Genomic DNA, 19,304 nt, shown 5'->3' with positions numbered 1-19,304 from the left:
CAATTAACATGTATCTTGCATGTTATATGGATTGTACATTGTACTTACAATAAAGTGAGCTACAGAAAAGAAAATGTTAAGAAAATCATAAGGAGGGGTGCCTGGTGGCTTAGTGGGTTAAAGCCTCTGCCTTTGGCTCGGGTCATGATCCCAGGGTCCTGGGATGGAGCCCTGCATTGGGCTCTCTGCTCGGTGGGGAGCCTGCTTCCCCCTCTCTCTCTGCCTGCCTCTCTGCCTACTTGTGATTTCTGTCAAATAAATAAATCTTAAAAAAAAAGAAAGAAAGAAAAATTATAAGGAAAATACATTTATTATACTATACTGTATTTACTGAAAACAAAAACAAAAATCCACACGTAAGTGGACTCACACAGTTCAAGCCGGTGTTGTTCAAAGGTCAACTGTATATCCGTGGAAGGCTACCACTACTTACCTATCTGTGCCCCAAATATTATATTGCAAGTAATCTAGAATTTATACTTGGTGGTTAAAACAAAATTACAGCTGGATTTATAAAAAGGCACTAGAACCAATCTGGAATGAATGCGATTCACACAGACAGAACCCAACACGGAGATTCACAAGCTACTGCTGAGAAAGGAGCTCGGCAGAGTCTGGGATACCCCTTCTTCCTCTCAGGGTAAGGTGCCTCCAGTGCACTCAGAACGGTCAAGCCGGAGGTGCGACTGGGGGTCGGGAGGTGGCTGGAAAGGTTTAGTGAGGAGCGTGCACAACAGTCACTGCGAAGTGTGGGCGGGGACCTGGGGAGACGAAGAGCTGAGTGGCCTCTTCGGGCTTGACACCAAACAGCTGTGGAGTCCCCGACCGTCGGCATTCCGTGGCTGTGCAAAGGGACCCCGGGCTGGAAGTGAGACCCGGGCCTTGGCACTAATCAGACGGACGGTTCCGGCAAGTCTCCCGTCCTCCCGAAGGGGCTCTACGGCCAATTCTCCTTCCGATGATGGAAACGGGACACCAGAGCGCGCCCCCGGAGACCACGCGGTGGCACACGGCTCACACGCCTGGCTGCACGCGCGGTCCGCAGGGCTCCACAGTTCACACGCGCCGCGCGGACGCCAGCCAGCCCCCGGCAGGACGCCGCTGCCCCCGGCGATCCTCAGGGGAAGAGCCAAACACCCGGCCCCCTCGGCGTTCTGTTCCTCGCGGAAGTCCCACCGCCACGGGCAGGAAACCTGCCTGGACTTTAAACGTCCACCGCGGGCGCCACCTGGTCTTGACCGTTCCGCGCGCCGTGCAGCCGGTCCGGCGGCCCGGACACCGCGGCCCGGGGACGGGCTCTCCGGGCGGGCCCCGTCGCACGGGGCACCGCGAGCACACCGGTTTCGACAGGGGAGACGCGCACTCCGCGAGGTTTCCGCAGCCCGCGCCGTCACCACCTCGCTCTCCCGCGGCTCCCGCGACGCTCCTCTTCCGAAGCACGTTTCCCGGTTAGATCCCGCGGGGCCTGGTGCCCCGGCGCCCGCGGCGGACAGTCTCGCGCCCCGCTGCCGCGGGCAGGTCGCGCCCCCGAGTCGCTCCGCCGCGGCACCGGCCCCCGCCCGGCCCGAGCCCCGAGCCCCGCGGCTACGCCGGAGTTTCCCGACCAGAGACGGCAACACCCGCTTCGGTCCCGCGGCGCGACTCCTCTTCGAGGATCCCAACTCCCGGCGCGATCGGAGCGCGTCGCTCCGCCTCTACGGCGGCCACTGCGGAAGGCGGACACCGGCGGGATGGCCGGGGGGTCCGGTTCTCCTCCGCCACCACCCGGGCCGGTCTTCGGCGCTCCGCAGTCCCAGGCCGCCCTGCCCTCGGGGGGCAGCTCTCGGGGACAGGATGGCGACGCCGAGCACCCGATGCCACTCACGTTTCCCGAGCACCGCCGGCCTCTTCTCAGCACCTCGCACGGAACACCCGAGCCCCGACCGCGCTCACTGGCGGGCCACGCCGTCACGAGCGCTTCTGGACCCGCTTCGTCCTCTCTGGCGACCCGCGCGGAAGCCGCGGAGCGGACGCGTCTGGCCGCGGACGCGTCCGGCCGCTGACACGTGACCGCCGCGCAGACACTCCCGCCGCGGGCGCAGACACTCCCGCCGCGGGCGCCGGCTCCCCCGCGGAGGCCCGCGCGTGCGTCAGTGCACGCATGCGCGCGCATGCGCGAGATGGCGCGCGCCTCCCGGCAACGGTTTCCAGGCAGCTGAGCGCCTGCGCGGCGCGACGCTCCGCCGCCCGCGGAAGGAGGTACTGCTCGCCGAGGGAAGTACTGCTCGCTGAAGCACCGGCGCGCTTGCGCAGTAGCTGGACGCGGGCGTTTCTTTTCTCCCTCTGTATAGAGTTGGTTTAGGCGGGGGGTGGGGGCGGGTGGGTAGGTTGGAGTTATAAAATGGCGGCCTGGGGCGCGCTGGGCGCTGTTCTGCCCGCGGTCTCTGGTTGAGCTTCCTGCTCTCCCTCACGGCCGAACGAACACAGAGAGGCGAGGCCCCTGGAGGACATGGTGTTGGAGACCCCGGGCTTGCTGACCACCAAGTTCTTCGAGAATCTCGGCGCACCGGAAGCGACCCGGCGCGCTCCTCCGGGCGAGCAGCGGCCGCTTCCCACCCGAGGCCCGCGGCTGCAACCTCGCACCCGCTCGCGGTCGTTCACCCGGCTCTCGCCGCAGCCACAGCCCCGCGAGTGCCGCGGCGGCCGGCCTGGAGGTGAGAGGCAGGCGGGCAGCGTGGCAGGGGAAGGGGCCGCTCCCGGGGAGGGGCGCCGGGGTCCTGGCACCGGGGTGGGCCTGGAAGGGGGGGCCGGGCTGCGGGGCCCGGGCTTGGGGAGGTGGAACCCGGGGTCAGACGCAGTACCTGGGCCTGGGAGGGGGATCGTAGGCTGGAGGAGTCGGGTGAGGGAGCCGGGCCAGGAGAGGAGGAAGCCGGGGTCAGGGCGCGGGACTCGGACCTGGAAGGGGGACCCCGGGCTGGAGGAGCCGGGCTGCGGGGCCCAGGCTTGGGCAGGAGGAGCCCGGGGTCGGACGAGGTAGAGCCCCTGGGCGTGGAAGGGGGATCGTGGGCTGGAGGAGCCGGGGTCAGGGCGCGGGACTCGGACCTGGAAGGGGGACCCCGGGCTGGAGGAGAGGGGCGAGGGGCCCGGGCCTGAGAGGAGGAACCCGGGATCCGGATGCGGGACTCGGACCTGGGCTGCGGGAGAGGGCTGAGGGGCCCGGGCCGCGGGGCGGTAGGGGTCAGCGGGCGGGGTGGGGCGGGATGGCCGCAGCGGCGCGCGGTCGGTGCTGGTCGTGAAGCCGGCGCGGGGCCGACCTGTCGCGGTTGCGGCGCCCAATTTGGGTGAGGCTCTCCCAGCTGCGGGGCCCCCGCGGCCCCGGCGGAGGCAGAGGCCGGATTGGGCAGAGGCTATCCCGGCTTGGCCCATCTCGGTTGACTTCCCAGCGCTTCCCCTCGGGACCGCTTCCTCCTTGGCTGGCTCCCCTCGCCCCGCTCGCTCCCTGCACTGCCTCTTCGGCGTGGCCTCCCATCCCGCAGTGCGTGTCGGGCTGTTGATCGCCCCTTCCCTCTGTTCCGCGAGGAAATTTTGAGACTTGGTTCTTCCCTAGCGTCTCCGCCTCCGGGGTCCGCCCCCTTGTCCTCGTCCTCTCCTCTCTGTCGAGCACGGTCACTTCTGTTTCCATCTTAGGGTGACCTGGTGTTGACGGAGGTTCATCCCGGAGCGTGAGGCAGCACCTGGTGGCCCAGACCACGTAACTCGCCGGGCACGAGTAACAGTTTTCTCCAACTATGGAAACTCTCAATGTTCTATCACTGCTTCATACCTAGGAATCATTTTAAAATTTACTGCCCTTTTAACCCCAATCTTCACTTTAAAAAAACGTTTTTCAAGATTTTATTTTTACCGTAATCTGTCCTGGGGCTCGAACTCACAACCCCCCAGATGGAGAATCGCATGCTCCACCCACTCAGCTAGCCAGGCTCCCCCAGATTCCTAATGACAGCCAGGACTGGGCGCCTGGGTGGCTCCGTTGGTTAAGCAACTGCCTTCCGCTCAGGTCATGATCCAGGAGTCCCGGGATGGAGCCCCGCATCGGGCTCCCGGCTCTAGGAGACCCTGCTTCCCCCTCTGACCTTCTCCCCTCTCATGCTCACTCTCACTGTCTCCCTCTCCAATAAAGAAATAACATCTTTAAAAAAAAAAAATAGCCAGGACTTAAGACTCTTTGGGTGCCTGGCCTTGTCCTGAGTACTTTGCAGAGATTTTGGTTTTTTTCCCTTCCTCTTCTTGCATTTAAAAAACTATGTATATATTGTCTGGAGCATCTTGCTTTGAAACAAAATATGGACGGTGCTAAAATGTATTTTAAAGCCTGGCTCATAATTGAGTCTCTTTTCCTACCCTGTGCTTTTTACCATTTTGAGGAGAACTAATATTTTATAGCCTTTGCTTCTAGCAAAACTTGTTTCTTTAATAATATTCGTGAAGCCCTTCTGTGCTCCAGGCACCATTCTGAACCAAGGTTTTTCTCTATCTTCCTTAATTGTCACAGCACCTTCCTCAGATGGAGAACGTGAGCGCAGCACTCAGATAACTTGCGGGAGGTCTGGCAGGAAAATGGGGGAAACCGAGAGGCCTGCGTCTTGTAGTATTTTCTAAAATAAATAGTGCCCCCAGATCACGCTGGGTGACTGCTGGAGAGCCTGCTGAGAGCAGGCGGGTTTGGGACCCCTGGAGGGGCAGTAAGCAAGAGATCCTGCCCTGTGGTCAGGTCACCTTACAGAAGTACGGAGACCTGGGGAAGCAGCCTCCGTAGTGTTGGTGGCTTTACTCCACCGGTTATCTCACTTGGGGGCCCCAGTTAGATGTTACAGTGTCACTGCGCTGTTTGCACTTCCCGCTCCCCCACTTTCTTGCCTTAGTAACTTACTATAGATCGTAGCGAAACGGGACCTTCCCGCCTCTTCCGCCCCCTGGTGGAGGTGTTCGTTACTGACCGGGGAAAGAGTCGTGTCCCCGCCCCCCACCCCCAGACCCCGGCCTCTGAACAGCCCAAGTTCAGTAAGGAGCTATGTCAGAAGGTCCCTTGTTTGCTTTTGTTTGAGTGACCAGGATTAATGGCAAAACTTGACCGCGTATTTGAGGGGGGGGGAGACCTTAAAAAGGGGGATTTGCAGGTAATGGCTGAGTGTCATACTTCATTATTAGCATTATGGCTGTTAAAACCAATGATTTTACCATTAGGAAAAAAACCCTGGACATATGTGTAAAGTAAAAGTTCAGGTGGTATTAGACTATTAAAAGCTGGCCTGGGTGGCTCAGTGGGTCAGGCCTCTGTCTTTGGCTCAGGTCATGATCTCAGGGTCCTGGGATCGAGCCCCACGTTGGGTTCCCTGCTCAGCAGGGAGTCTGCTTCCCTCTCTGCCTGCCTCTTTGCCTACTTGTGATCTGTCTCTCTCTCGGTCAAATACATAAATAAAATCTTAAAAAAAAAAAAAGCTGACAGTTCCCTTTGTAATTACTCTGTTGGGGGTTAGAATTTGAAGGACTTCGGAATGTCAGCATTTGAATTTAATTTCGTAGATACAAAAGAGAAATGGGCAATGTGTGAATGTGTGTCTTAATGACCACAAAATTCTACGATCCGACTCTGGTGGTTTGTGGTGTTGGGATAAGTGAGAGCGAGCAGAGAACATCAGGAGTCCAGACAGGTTTTAGGAACCCTGAAGGAACTGGGTACTTGCCCCGGGCAGGATGGGCAACAGAGGAATTGGAGGGGTTTTTTGGTCCATTTGACTGGTGAGTTAGAAAACAGCCAGGCCAGCACTCAAAATGGAGTTGAGTTGTTGGTTGTTGTACTAATGTTGGTTGTTGTACTAATTTTGTTGTTTATAGCAAAGAATATATATTAGGATCAGAAAACATTGTGGATTGTAAGGGATGGGCAGTAGCCCCCTCTCTGGCTAGGTTAGGTGCTTGTGTCCTGGGGAGAGAAAACTGTCAGTCCTCGTCTCCTCCTCCTGTGACACGGCTTTAGAGGAGCGGAGCGATGGCTTATTCTTTGAACTTGTAAATGATATTCTGGCTTAACAATATACACTTTGGGGTAATTAAATGTTCATTCAGTCTTGGGAAATTTATTTCTATCAACTGTCTGTAGCCTAAAGACCAGTACTTTGCGGTGAAAGTATTTCCAGTGCCTTGTTAACGTTCTTATCTAAAGATGAACTTCTTTACTGGATTGTCTTTAGGAGGATTTTAAGTATTTAAAATGTTTTGCCCGTAGCAAGACTGTAATTGCTACTCAGCATAGAATAAAGTAAGTGCTTGTTGATGATATATATAGTACTTAAGATTTCAGATTTTTAAAAGTCAGTGTTTTGTTTTAATTTTTTTTTTTTCAAATGGAGCCGGTTTAGGGTTTTGCAGAAAGAGTGCCAGTGTTCTTAGAAGACCTGCACTGCCTCCTTCTGTATTCCTTCATTGCGATATGTACCACTGTCAGTGCTCATGAAGGCCCTTCCCACTGATCAGGAATGGGTTTGGGGTTTTTTTTTTTTTTTTTTTTTTTTAATCTTATTTCATGCTACAGTGAATTTTTAAAATTCTTTGTAAAAATTTTTTGTAAATTCTTGAGAAACCTGGTGGTGCAGTCAGTTAAGCCATCAGACTTTTGGGGTTGTCTCAGGTCATGATCTTAGGGTCGTGGGATCACGCTCCTCGGCAGGCTTCCTGCTTGCTTGGATCCTCTCCCTCTCCCTCTGCCCTTCCTGCTTGTGCGCCTTCTCTCTCTCAGATAAGTCAGTACATCTTAAAAAAAAAATACTTTGTAAGTTCTTATATCTTGGTCTAGAAAAGGACGCTTCAGTTCTTTCTACTTTTAACTTAGGTTTGAAAATATGGCCAAGAGGATTGCTGAGAAGGAATTGACAGATCGGAACTGGGATCAAGAAGACGAAGCAGAAGAGGTAAGCTCCTTCCCCAAGAATGATTTCCTGCCGCTTCTCAATTTCAATTCATTCTGGGATTCCTCAGGAAGATTTTGTAGTAAAATTAAAAGGTCTTTTAAAGAACAGCCTGAGCAGAAAATAGTTTGGTCTATTATGACCTGTTAGTTTAGAAATGAGTTCATTACATTTGGGGGTCTTTTCTGCCAGCGCCTGCTCCTGAAATATTCTGCAGCTTCGCAGAAGCACCTTCCTGAATGTCATGTACTTCCTGCATTCTAAACCCGTAGTTTTAGTCAAGACGGAAGAGTGAGTAAGCGTTCTAGTCGTGAGCTCCCCAAGGCGCCGGTGCTCATACTCGAGCCGCGGTTCCCCACCACGTGCATCTCAGTCTGTCATCCCCGCAATTGGAGATTTCAGATCGAGGTGCCGCCTGTGCTCTAAAGCCTCTTGGAGGCCTGTCTTCTTTCATGTTCACACGGATCTCAGACCTCCCCGCTCCCCCAAATTGCAATAATTGGGATGGAATTTAGAGTGGCCTAGTTTCTTTCCTAACAAAATAAAAGTGGTCTTCCCTGAGGAAATATTTTAATTTTTCTCTTCCAAATTGTAGAACACAGCTGCCTTTTTGTGCCTCATCAGCAGTTTGAGCCTCCCTGGCCAGTTCACTGAGGAAATCTGTAACCAAGTTAGCCTTTTGAGTTAGCAGAATAGTGCTAGGTTTAAGGGGAAAAAAAAGAAGAAGTGTGTTCCAAGCTTATTCCTAAACCACCTTCCTTTTTTCCGAATCTGTCTTGTGGTATGAACGTTTTCCCCTGTGCACACAAACGTATTAGTATGTTGAGGGAAACCAAAATCACAAGTATATTAATATCTTGACAAGGTTTTTAATATTCCTAACTGGCTTGGTGCTTTTGAACCAACTCCTTGGAAACTTTCTCCGGGTCTTATGCACAGTGTTACATTCTGTGCCTGTACAATTTATGGTAACTGACTAGTGATTTGCTTTGACGTGACATATTGCAGGAGCGAAAGTGAGTCCGAAAGGACCTTGCCCTGAATTCAGGACACACACAGCCAGATGGGCCCTGCTCTTTAGTGCAGCGATCTCGGAGTTTAACATTTTCTGAGATAACTACAGAGACTGTTTCTTACAGGAAGTATTTTATGCCAGCCCTGCAGGGTAGAAGGAGGGTTGAAATAAAAGATACTCAGCCAATTCCCGACGGCAGGCAGAGCTCTGTCAGCCGTGGGATGAGCAGCAGCTGCCACGGGGTCGCTTCGAGCCCAGCGTGTGCCCGTGTCTCCAAGATGACGGGCAGATGGACAAGGTTTCTCTTAAAAATCAAGTGCCTATTGATAAATACAAACTCTTTTTTAGGATCTTATGACTGGCTCTGTTACCCACTGTTAATGATCTTTAAGGTATCTTTTGGCTTTTGAAGACCAGATTTTTGCTGCTTAAAACTGGTTGTTTTGTTTTTTTAAGATTTTATTAGTAGGTAGGTAGAGAGACAGGCAGAGAGAGAGGAGGAAGCAGGCTCCCTGCTGAGCAGAGAGCCCGACGTGGGGCTCGATCTCAGGACCCTGGGATCCCAGGCACCCCTAAAAGTGGATTTTTATTCTAAGTTATATTCGTATCTTTGAATATATTTGAAATTCAAAGAACTTGTCCTGAATAGTTTCCTACCAAACTTGTTTTTGTTAACATCTTATTTACGTACTTTTATTATTTTTTTAAGATTTTATTTATTTATTTGACAGAGATCACAAGTACACAGAGAGGCAGGCAGAGAGAGAGGGGGAAGCAGGCTCCCCGCTGAGCAGAGAGCCCGATGTGGGACTCAATCCCAGCACCCTGGGATCATGACCTGAGCCGAAGGCAGGGGCTTTAACCCACTGAGCCACCCAGGTGTCCCTGATTTACTTACTTTCAGATTGGGGAGGGTGCAGAGCGAGAGCGACAGTGTCAGGCCGACTCCACACCGAGGACGGAGCCCAGCATGGGGCTCGATCCCACAACCCTGAGATCATGACCTGAGTTGAAATCAAGAGTCAGAGTCTTAACCGAGTGAGCCCCCAGGCACCCCTCTAGAGACTTTTGACGGTCTCAGCCTTGTCAGCACTTTCCTGTGTGCTGTCCTCTGGACTGTGATTCAAAGCCTGGGTTTACATAGATCTGGAGGGTTTCGGACTCACCTGAGTAGCTTCGGGAGTCACAAGATAGATAACAGACGTCAGCTCTGTCGCAGGTGCCCTCTCCATAATCTGTTACAGTATTCACAGTACTTTAAAACCGGCAGATGCTAGGATACGTTTGTCAAGCGTTTTGGTTAGCGTTTCTTCTCGTTTTGGGCCTTCTCTTACTGCTGTTTAATGTGTGTACCTGCAGGTGGGAACGTTCTCCGTGGCCAGTGAGGAAGTCTTGAAGAATAGAGCCATAAAGAAAGCAAAGCGTAGAAATGTTGGATTTGAAGTGAGTGTTTTCTTATCACTTTTGGTGTTAAACACTAATTTGATTTCTAATTGCAGAGCCTTTCTACCTCTGGGAGCCGTCAGGTCGATAAATGCTTCTTCTGATGCTTTCTCTACTTGTGAAAACCCTTGAGGTGGACCAGGTGGACCGTGGGAGATAGAGAACAAGAAGTATGAGGCGCCCCTTATCCAGCTGTGGCAGTCCCGTGTAGAGCTAGCCAGATGCGAGCCGAGGGGCGGGAGGAGGAGGAGTGGGTGACAGGTGGAATGAGGGAGGGGAATGCAGGGTGTTCTCGCGCTCCCTCTGCTCCCTGGCATTGAGGCGTGTGGTGGGGGGCTGGGGGCTGTCTGTTAGCTGTAAGGGAAGCATTTCACATGTAGATTTTCTTCCTAATGTAGTGTGTTACAGTATTTCCAAGTATTCACAAGGGTTAAAGATGAGTCGTAACTCTTGAAGTCACATGGTCTGCATTCAGCCATCACTCCGCATTTAATAACGCTTCCCTGGTATAGTCCTCAGCCCTCAGACACGTTCTAGATGCCTGCGAGCTGGCTGGGTGGCCTGGCCGTCTGTTGTCAGGCTGGAGGAGCTGGTGTGCACGCCCTGGGTGGCAGCCGGAAGGAGCCTATGCAGTGACACCTTTGTGGTGGCCCTGTCATTTCCTCTGGTCAATTTCAATCTTAAAGACTGATGTCGGGTTGGATGTAGTGATGCCGGATGGCTCCCTCGTGGAAAAGCTACAACGGGGGAAGGACAGCTTAATTAGGGCGAAAGTGATTGGTTTACTTGAGAAAATGTATTTTAAGGGCCTGGGGTAAATCGCAGTGAGGTTCTGTAGGAGACCACTGTGTATATATGGGTGGCTACCTGGTGCAGGAGGAGGGGTGACTGCTGGATGCAGCTCTGGGAGTCGCCACCATGCCGGACATTGCAACCGGGGTGTAAGCTGAGAGCGGCAGCTCGTGCCGTAGACTGAGAAGCCAGAGGAAGGAAGAGCGCTCGAGGAGGGATGGTGCCTCTCCGGAGTGCCAGTGAAGAGGTAGAAACCATGTAGACCACAATCCAATCTTGGCCCAAGGGAAGGGGGTGGGGGAGCCCTCTGGCTGTTAAAGGAAATGAACATGGATGGTTGAAATCTCCATGATCATTTCAGCTATAACTTTTAGAGCTTGAATAATAAGAAATTAAATGTTATGTCATCTGCTTCAGTGCCGAAATGTGCCTTTTCCCATAGAGTTGACTGTTGAACAACATGGGTTTGAATTGCTTGGGTCCATTTATATGCGGGGGGTGAGGGGTGATTAATAAGGGAGGGGGTTGGCACACCTGCCCCCCACATTAGTCCGGGGTCGCCTCTTGTGGTTTTGGCCATTCATTCAACAGACCTGCTAAGCGCTAGAGATACATTGGTGGGTAAAAACGGGAGTAAGTGAAATATCCATGCCCTGTGGAGCTCACATCGTGATGATGGAAGAGACACACTGAGTTTTTGTCTTTCTTCTCTAAGTGCCATGGAGGGAAATGAGAGAGGGAGACTGGCGGGCCCGGGAGCATGTCCGTTCCGTGGGGCCCAGGCAGACGGCTTCTCATTCACTTCTGTCCTTTTTTGGGTGACTTCTGTTCTTTTTTTTAAATCAGTGGTTCTTCAATTTTTGTGATAATCCTAGAACCAATTTGCTATTAACAGTTTCTAAAATCACTATAAATAGTCTGTGGCTTTTATTGATTTTTAAAAAGATTTTATTTATTTATTTACTTGACAGACAGAGATCACAATTAGGCAGAGGCAGGCAGAGAAAAGGGGAAGCAGCCTTCCTGCTGAGCAGAGAGCCGGATTTGGGGCTTGATCCCAGGACCCTGAGACCATGACCTGAGCTGAAGGCAGGCATGACCTGAGCCACCCAGGCACCCAGCCCGTGGCTTTTAAATCTCCTGCAGAATAACAGGCTCTGAGGAGCCACTCACCGCTTTCAGCTTTGCCCGTGGAAAGCCGTTGCAGGATGGTAGCTGTCCGTTTGTGGTCTTCGGGATAGTGAATGATCAAATCAAATGAAAGCGTCAGGGCCTAAGGCACATTTATTACACATGTTAAAATTCATACAAGTTAAGGTGTTTGCCTTTTGGGCCTAATTTTATTGCCATAATTGTATCTGTGGTGAGTAACCATCTGAAATTTCTGTGGATGTGATTGAAACTTTTGTGTTTTTTGAAAACTACAGTATTATTAGGCTAACCAGCCCATTCAGAAAATGAAGAGTTTCTGGTTGAAGTAATATTTTTGTGAGCTTCTGATTATAATTCATTTGGGTGAAAAATGGAAGGTTTGTGCACTCCCTTGGATGTTTGGAAGCACGGATTCCGTGATGTGTTTCCGAGAACGTTTCCTAGAGCCCCCCTTAGAGCTTGGATCCAGGAAGCAGATCATGCCCACTGTGGTGTAACTAGTCTTGAATGGGGGGGCGGGGGGGAAGGGGCATTCAGCAGAGCAATGTAAACTGGGGAACATTCCTCCCGAGAGTTTGCAGGGGCGGAGAGCGGGTGTAGACGCTCACAGGGAGGGCCAGACATTTCCAGAGCATCGTGGGTTGGAGATGGGAGGAATCCAGCGGCCGTGGGCAAGGTCTACTAGAAGGACCTTGCTGATGGAAGCAGGGAGAAAATCGAGAAGAAAATGCTGCCTCTGGATTTCTCAGCCAAGGGAAGGTCTAGATTTGAGAGTCCACTCACGTTGCCAGAAGCTAAAAGCTACAGGGATGCTTTAGGAAGTCCTGGGAGGAAGGGTAAAGATACTTTGATCCGTCAGCCTGGCCTGATACTTCTACAGCTCCCTTAGACTAATGGTTTGGGCTGGAGTGGTGTAAGAAAAATGCTTCATTAGGGGTTTAGTCGTTTTAGAATATTTTCAGTCCTAATTCTGAGGCTGTGTGCACAAATTCATTGCATCAGTCTTTTTTTTGCCTTCTGTACCTTAAATATATTTTTAAAAACAAGTTTCACTGTACAAGTTTCCCTATCTTCCTGACTGTCAGGAAGGCAGCTTTGGGCTGCAGAGCTGTCACAGCGAGTTAAGTCGGGCTCAGGTCCTGTCTCTGTGCCGGCTGCTCCCGTTCCTCGGTGCTGGCTCCGTAAGCATTCTGGGTGCTGCTCAGCGGACACGACCCTGTTGTGGACTTGCTTATTTATCTGGGAAGCATTGAGTCATCATCTAGCGTGTGTTCTCTCTCTGTTTCAGTCCGATAGTGGAGGGGCCTTTAAAGGTTTTAAAGGCTTGGTTGTACCTTCTGGAGGAGGCGGGTTTTCTGGATTTGGCAACGGTGCTGGAGGGAAGCCTTTGGAAGGGCTGTCGAATGGAAGCGGCGTGAGCAGCGCCCCTCCCTTCTCCAGCGCCAGGGCAGCCACGGAGAGCAAGGCGGCCTTCGGTGAGTAGGTTCTTCTCCCCACACTCACATCTGTGTAAAGACTGTTGGGAAAATAACTTGGCAACGATGTGTTCCTTGTACTTCATCTGGGTCCTGGAGTGACATGAGCAGAAACAGCATGGTAATGAAAGGGAAATTAGGGAGATGTTGACTTTTTGCAGAGTGAGTAGAGTGCGGGCTTTTGAGTCAGAACAGACCCAGGTCATTGGCCCTGCGACCCTGGTCAAGTTCCTTAGCCTCTTAACCTCCAAACCTTGGACTGTGAAATGAGAACGACCCTCGGAACTGACCTGTGGGGGAAAGGAGAAGAGGAAGCTCTCCGTGGACCCTCCATAAAGACCTGCCTCCCCTGTCTCATTTGTTCTCTGTGTACCAGGGACTTGCCCACACCTGCGAGGATCTTTCGGGTCCTCCCCCTAGATTGATTTCACTGGGGATGTGATGGCCTGATCCTGTTTTGAGAGACTTGGTCCAGAACTCTTGGGATCAGCAACAGAGAACGGACTCACGGGCTCCTGTCTTTGGTTTTCAGAAGCGATCCTGGCTGGTTGGATTACGCTTAGCTAGTAATTTTAACTGTTTACTGTTTTGTTTTGTTTTTCTAAAGATTTTTATTTGACGGAGAGAGATCACAAGTAGGCAGAGAGGCAGGCAGAGAGAGAGGGGGAAGCAGGCTCCCCGCCGAGCAGAGAGCCCGATGCGGGGCTCGATCCCAGGACCTGAGATCATGACCTGAGCCGAAGGCAGAGGCTTAACCCACTGAGCCCCGCAGGCGCCCCTATACTGTTTTGTTTTAATGAGGTGGAGCGTGTAGTGTGATTAAGCCGGCACTTTCTGTTAAGGTTTTGTCTGCATTAATGTATGTTCATCCCTACAACCTGAGGGGTTAAGTTTTGTACTAACTATTGTGACAGTTCCGGGGGAAGCCAGCCTCCTTTTCAAGGAAAAGATTATTTTAAACTGTAGAAGTTTAATGCAAGCACATCATAGACTGTGTTCTTGGTTTTTGTGATCACAGATATTTTGTGATCCTAAATATTCGCTGTGCACATACTTCCTGAACTGTCACAGAAACACGGGACACAGTAAAAGCAGAAGACAGGAAGACAGAACAGCGTACAAACCCAGGTCATATAATCAAATCAGGGCCTCAGTAAACTCTTTAACCTTTAATTTCCCTGTAGGATCCGTGGCTGCAAATGGTCCTACCTCCTTGGTGGATAAGAAGGTTTTAACTCCCAAAACCAACGGGGACAGTCCGCAGCCCTCCTCTTCCGGCCCCCCGTCTGGCGCCGCCTGCCCCCGGAGCGCCTACCACAAGCAGCTGGCGGCCCTTAACTGCTCCGTGCGGGACTGGATCGCGAAGCACGTGAACGCCAACCCGCTGTGCGACCTGACGCCCATCTTCAGAGACTACGAGAGACACCTGGCGGGGATCGAGCAGCAGCACGGGAGCGGTGGTGGCCGGGGCTCCGAGCGTGAGGCCGGTCCAGTGCCGCTGGCCACCCAGTCCCCTTCCCTGTTTGGGGCCGCGAAGCCGCAGCAGGACTCGGCGTTCCCGTTCGCCGGCGGCAGGGCAGAGGACGGCGCAGAGAGAAAGACGGAGCCGCCCGCGGGAGCCGCAAGTGCCTCGTTCAGCTTCGGCAAGAAGATCGACGGGTCTGTCCTGGGCTCCCCGAACTCCGGCCCCCTGACTGGGTTTTCGTTCTCTTCAGGAAACTCCAGTTTCTTTGGCAAAGATCTGACCCAGAATAAACCAGCGTCTTCACCGTTTTCCGCGAAAACGTTGGAGGTACAGGCCGAAGGCGGCACTAGCGACTACAAAGGTAATAACAGAGTTTACCCTCCTAGTCTGTCTCGGAACCGAATTCGGGTTTAGCGGCACGAACGTGACTTTGCGGTTCGGGGGCCTCGGGAATCACGGTGGGACTCGCCGCTGCCCGGACATGCTCTCGGACACGCGAGTCTGGCGTTTCCGTCCTGATGAAGTCCGAGCTGGTGCGTGGCGCTGCCGTGAGCGCTGCGAGTGTGATTAAGAGTGACGGCTGTTTCGGTGTCGGGCACAGCGACTTGGAAAAGGATCAGATGCATGGTTTTGCACATCAGAAAGTTCAGTGAATTAGTGGTGATTGAGAATTGGGTCTTAATCGAAAGAACAGAACTGGTCATCAGTTCCGCGGCGTGTCTCGTGTTTGGAAGTTTAGTCGTAGGCGAAGTCTCCTGGCCAAATAGTACCCTGCTGTGAGTAGCAAAGGGAGACTGTGCGCCACCGCAGGAACGAATGGGCGGGACTTCCCTCGATGTGTCTGGACTGCAGCCACCTTTCCAGAAGCGTCTGCCTTGGGTGGCATCAGTGCCCCAAACGGGGCCCTTCACTGCCTATTCTTAGCTTTTTGGAAGGAGCGGTTAGTGGCCTAGGCCCTCCTCGTCCCGTGGTGGCTGCGAACACGTTGTGTGAAGTCACTCACTTGTAAGCGGTTAGAACGCACATCTCGCAGGAGGTGTTCCCTTCTCGATACTCCAGAATGGAAGAGACCAGCCGTTTTCTCCTGGAGCGAAACTTCCATTCCTTCGAGCCCGTCCTCAGGCAGGGGCCCTCCAGAGCAAAGCACAGACTAAAGATCTCCCCTTTTATTTCTCTGCCCTAAATACGACGGCTCCTCGGGCTGTCCCCGGATCGGCGAGGCTGCCTGTGCCGGGGCGCCAGTGAGGCTCGGTCCCCTCGCAGTGCCTGATCAGAAAGTCCTCCTGCTCGTCTGGTGGCTGCACTGCTCCCCGCGCCAGAGGGACCGAGAGCTTGTTCGAGTCTCACTGCCGGGGCCTGCCCTGGAGAGCCTCGTTCACAGCTGCCTTCTCGGGAGTTTGAGTCTTGTCCCTTTGACTTGTTGGAGCACCAGAATTGTTTTTCTGAGAGTTGCTGTTTGGCTTAGTGTGTGTCCTGAGACCATCTTTCTCCGGAGGCTCGTTCTTTGCATCGGAGTGTTGTGGATCTCCCCTGGGGCTGGGCTCAGTCCTCGAGGCCGCCCGGGGCCCGAGCCTCTAGATGTGGGGCCGCAGACGTGGCCTGCTCACGCTTCGGGGCGGTGTCGCCGACAGCCTGCCCCGTACCCAGCTTTATTGTCCTCCTCTTTGGCCATGGCTGAGACCGATTCCTTAGTGTGACGCACATGGCGTCCCAGGAGCGTCGGGGCTGGAGCCGGGAGAGGCCTGCCGCAGATTTTCCTTTTCCCGGGGGGGATCTGGAGTCTGTGTTTATTTTTCTGTTAAAATTGCTGCACTGAGTCATAAGCGTGGATGGTTTTTCATCCCAAGGCTTTCTCCAAATTAACATTTAGAAGAGGGAAGCATGCTCCATTAAAAATTCCCCGAATTTTTCACAAAATAATTAAAATTCAGTGAGTCGTTGTTCCCGTGCCCCCCCCCCCCAGGTCGATGCGTGCTTACGGGCAGTTTGTGGATTGAGGTGCTGGGGCATGAGTGACCTCTGCTGTGACGTTTCTAAGCTCCTGATTTGAATTTCACTGAGTTAGTGTTTTTCTAAAAGGCGGAGATGAAGAGGCGAGTGACGAGCCCCCCAAAGTAGTAGTGACTGAAGTGAAGGAAGAAGATGCTTTCTACTCCAAAAAGTAAGTAAGAGTCCGGGAGCCCGTGCGCTGGGCGTGTTGTCAGACACAGAAGGACATGGAGGGCGGCCTTGGGGGCAGCCTCCTCCGCCCAGGACTTGCTGAGCAGCCCGTCCTGGGGTCGGGCTGGGCCTGGTCTCTGAATGGGAACCAGGGGGAATTCTGGACCGGTTCTTTGGAAAACAGATGAATTCTAGAAATTTCCTCCTGGGTATTTCCTATTCTTTGCTAGTATTTTTGGTCTTTCTTGCTTCTGCCTTGCTTTCGAAACAGGCTTTTCTTCGCCCTGCACCCTCCTGCACAAAGCCGGCGGGTCCCTGACGCCTGCTTCGGTCTTTCCTCTGCTCTTTGTCGCGAGGGGCCTCCCATCCTGGAGACCTCGTGGGTTTTCTCAGCCAAAAGCTCTGCCGCGTCCAGCTCTTCCTTTCTTCCCCGGTGATGAGAGTAGTGTCGGGATTTTGTTCACTTGTGTTTTGACAGGAGAGCTGGTGCTTTCAGCAGAAAGCTGAGGAGTATTGAATCATCTCATCCCAATGAAATGAAATTAGTACTTTTTAACATATTTACAGAAAAGTCAGTGGTGCCATTTTAGAACCTTCGCTAGATGTGTCTTTTTCAATACAGAAATTGCGGACGGAGCCCGCGGTGCGCGTTGACAGTCCCCGTAGCCTGTGGGATTCCCGAGTGTCATCTCTGAGAACGTTCAAGAGTCCAACAGTTCCTTTTTCTTGTTTTTTAAATTTAATTTCACAGGTGATCTCTATAGGAGTGATTTATTTCCTGATTGGAATGAATCAGAGGAGCGGGCAGTGGTTCGATGTGCGTGTTCATGACCCAGGGAGATACGTGACCCGGCAGGCTGGGGAGGCTGTTGGACTACGTTACAGCCCTTGCTTAATGGGGCGCCTGGGTGGCTCAGCCAGTTAAGCCTCTGCCTTTGGCTCAGGTCGTGATCCCAGCATCCTGGGATGGAGCCCCGCATTGGGCTCTCTGCTCGGCGGGGAACCTGCTTCCCTTCCTCTCTCTGCCTGCCTCTCTGCCGACTTCTGATCTCTGTCTGTCAAATAAATAAGTAAAATCTTAAAAGTGTTTTCTGGGGCGCCTGAGGGCTCTGCCTTCAGCTCAGGTCATGGTCCTGGGATCGAGCCCTGCATTGGGGCGCCTTGCTCAGTGGGGAGTCTGCTTCTCCCTCTCCCCCTGCTTGTGCTCTTTCTCTCTCAAATGAATTATTTATATTTAAAAAAAAGTGATTTCCAAAATTTCAGCATTTTGGGAGAATAAAAATTGAAGGAGTCCTGAAGAAGATTCAAAAATAAGTAGAAAAGGGAAGAGCGATGGGGGAGGATCCTGTATTCTTCCCGTGCCCGGAAGGACAAGACCGGCCTCCTGAGCTCGGGGCCGGAGGAGTGCGGCAGGCGTGCGGCGTGTTTGCCGTGGTGGCTGGATTAAGGCGGGCTTCAGAAAGTGGTGTTTCCATGCTTCACGTGACCCACTATTTTAATAATTGGGAAGAAGAGGGAAGGGCGCTAGACTCTCTAACCTGATTTTCTTCCTTGGGTTTTACCCAGACCCAGGATGAGTCAATCCAAGAATCATCCCGGTCTTTGCAGACAAATGTGAGCAGCAGCTGCATATCTAGCCTATCTGGCTGTCTGCCGGGTGTCTGACGGCCTCGCTGCTTCCTCCCCACAGGTGTAAGCTGTTTTACAAGAAAGACAACGAATTCAAAGAGAAGGGTGTGGGCACCCTGCATTTAAAACCTACGGCCACTCAGAAGACGCAGCTGTTGGTGCGGGCAGATACCAATCTAGGTGGGCATCTCGCGTCTCGGGTGGCTTGCTGGCCCCAGGAGGGCGTCCTCCGTGTGAAGGGTTGTGCTGCGGGTAGGAAATGACCAGTCACACACGGCCGGCACCCCCAGCCTCACGCTTAGAACCGCCGCCGGAAGGGGCCCAGGCTGGGGGCCGGGGCTGGGCTGTGAGGAAGCGGTGGGTACCACTAGGCCTCGCCGGGCCGGGTTGCAGAAACTTCTCTGCGGCTTTTTCTTTCCTGTGGGCTTGACTCGTGGGTGATGCCATCGCCGTCGTAGCGCTCTTAGCCGGTGAGCCACAGAGAGCTGCTTTGCTGACCGTTCTGCCTTCGTTGGAAGGACCTCGTGAAGGCTCCGGGTCGAGCCAGCGCGTCCTCCCTCCGCTGTGAGCACGGGCCCCTGTCCAAAGGCCTGGCCGCTGTGACGGTGCGCGGGGGTACGGGCGGGAGGCAGCGTCTCCGCCGTGGGGCCTCGCGGGCCTGTCTGCGGGACACCGCGCTGGCACCTGCATCGGGGAAGCCGGGCCCTTCTCCCCCGACCTTCCCGACGCCTCCCAGTTTTAGATCTGTTCGGTCCAAGAGGGCTTCCGTTCTCTGGGTGTGGCTTGCCGAGGCCGTGGCCGCGGGACCGGGAGTGCGTCTGTGTGACCGCCACGCCCTTTTCCCCCTTGTCGACTTGCAGGCAACATCCTGCTGAACGTTCTGATTCCGCCCAACATGCCGTGTACCCGGACGGGGAAGAACAACGTCCTGATCGTGTGTGTCCCCAACCCGCCCGTCGATGAGAAGAACGCCGCCGTCCCGGTGACCATGCTGATCCGGGTGAAAACAGGCGACGACGCGGATGAGTTGCACAGAATCTTCCTGGAGAAAAAGGATGCCTGAACGCGCGCGGACTAGGATGGCCGCCGAGTTGCTGCTGCCCCGCCGCCCCTTAGACACAGTCCGTTTCGCTTCTTACTTTGACATCCTGAGAACTTAGAGGTAACTGAAAACTTTGTGGGGAAGCTGAATATGGCCAATAAAACCTTTAAATGTTAAGTGTCAAGAA

The 19,304-nt window shown here is 53.3% G+C and overlaps 1 protein-coding gene across 3 annotated transcripts; it reads left to right on the top strand.

Moving 5' to 3' along the window:
- The first annotated feature begins 2,354 nt into the window (after positions 1-2,354).
- NUP50 (nucleoporin 50) lies at positions 2,355-19,304 on the top strand. 3 transcript variants are annotated; one of them, XM_059401804.1, is made up of 9 exons: positions 2,355-2,693; positions 6,869-6,947; positions 9,319-9,402; positions 12,635-12,821; positions 14,006-14,647; positions 16,366-16,447; positions 18,137-18,255; positions 18,534-18,639; positions 18,936-19,121. In XM_059401804.1, the coding sequence occupies exons 2-9, from the start codon at positions 6,879-6,881 to the stop codon at positions 19,036-19,038; spliced, it is 1,392 nt and encodes a 463-aa protein (XP_059257787.1). In that variant the 5' UTR covers positions 2,355-2,693; positions 6,869-6,878; the 3' UTR covers positions 19,039-19,121. The 3 variants fall into 3 exon arrangements, with proteins under 3 accessions (XP_059257787.1, XP_059257790.1, XP_059257789.1); XM_059401806.1 differs by lacking the exon at positions 2,355-2,693 and adding an exon at positions 3,730-3,748; XM_059401807.1 differs by lacking the exon at positions 18,534-18,639 and having other exon boundaries at positions 18,936-19,304.

The sequence above is a fragment of the Mustela nigripes genome, chromosome 6 (assembly GCF_022355385.1).
Source record: "Mustela nigripes isolate SB6536 chromosome 6, MUSNIG.SB6536, whole genome shotgun sequence".
In the NCBI taxonomy this organism is placed as follows: Eukaryota; Metazoa; Chordata; class Mammalia; order Carnivora; family Mustelidae; genus Mustela; species Mustela nigripes.
The sequence above is the reverse complement of the archived record's forward strand: the minus strand, read 5'-3'. Positions and strand labels throughout refer to the sequence as shown.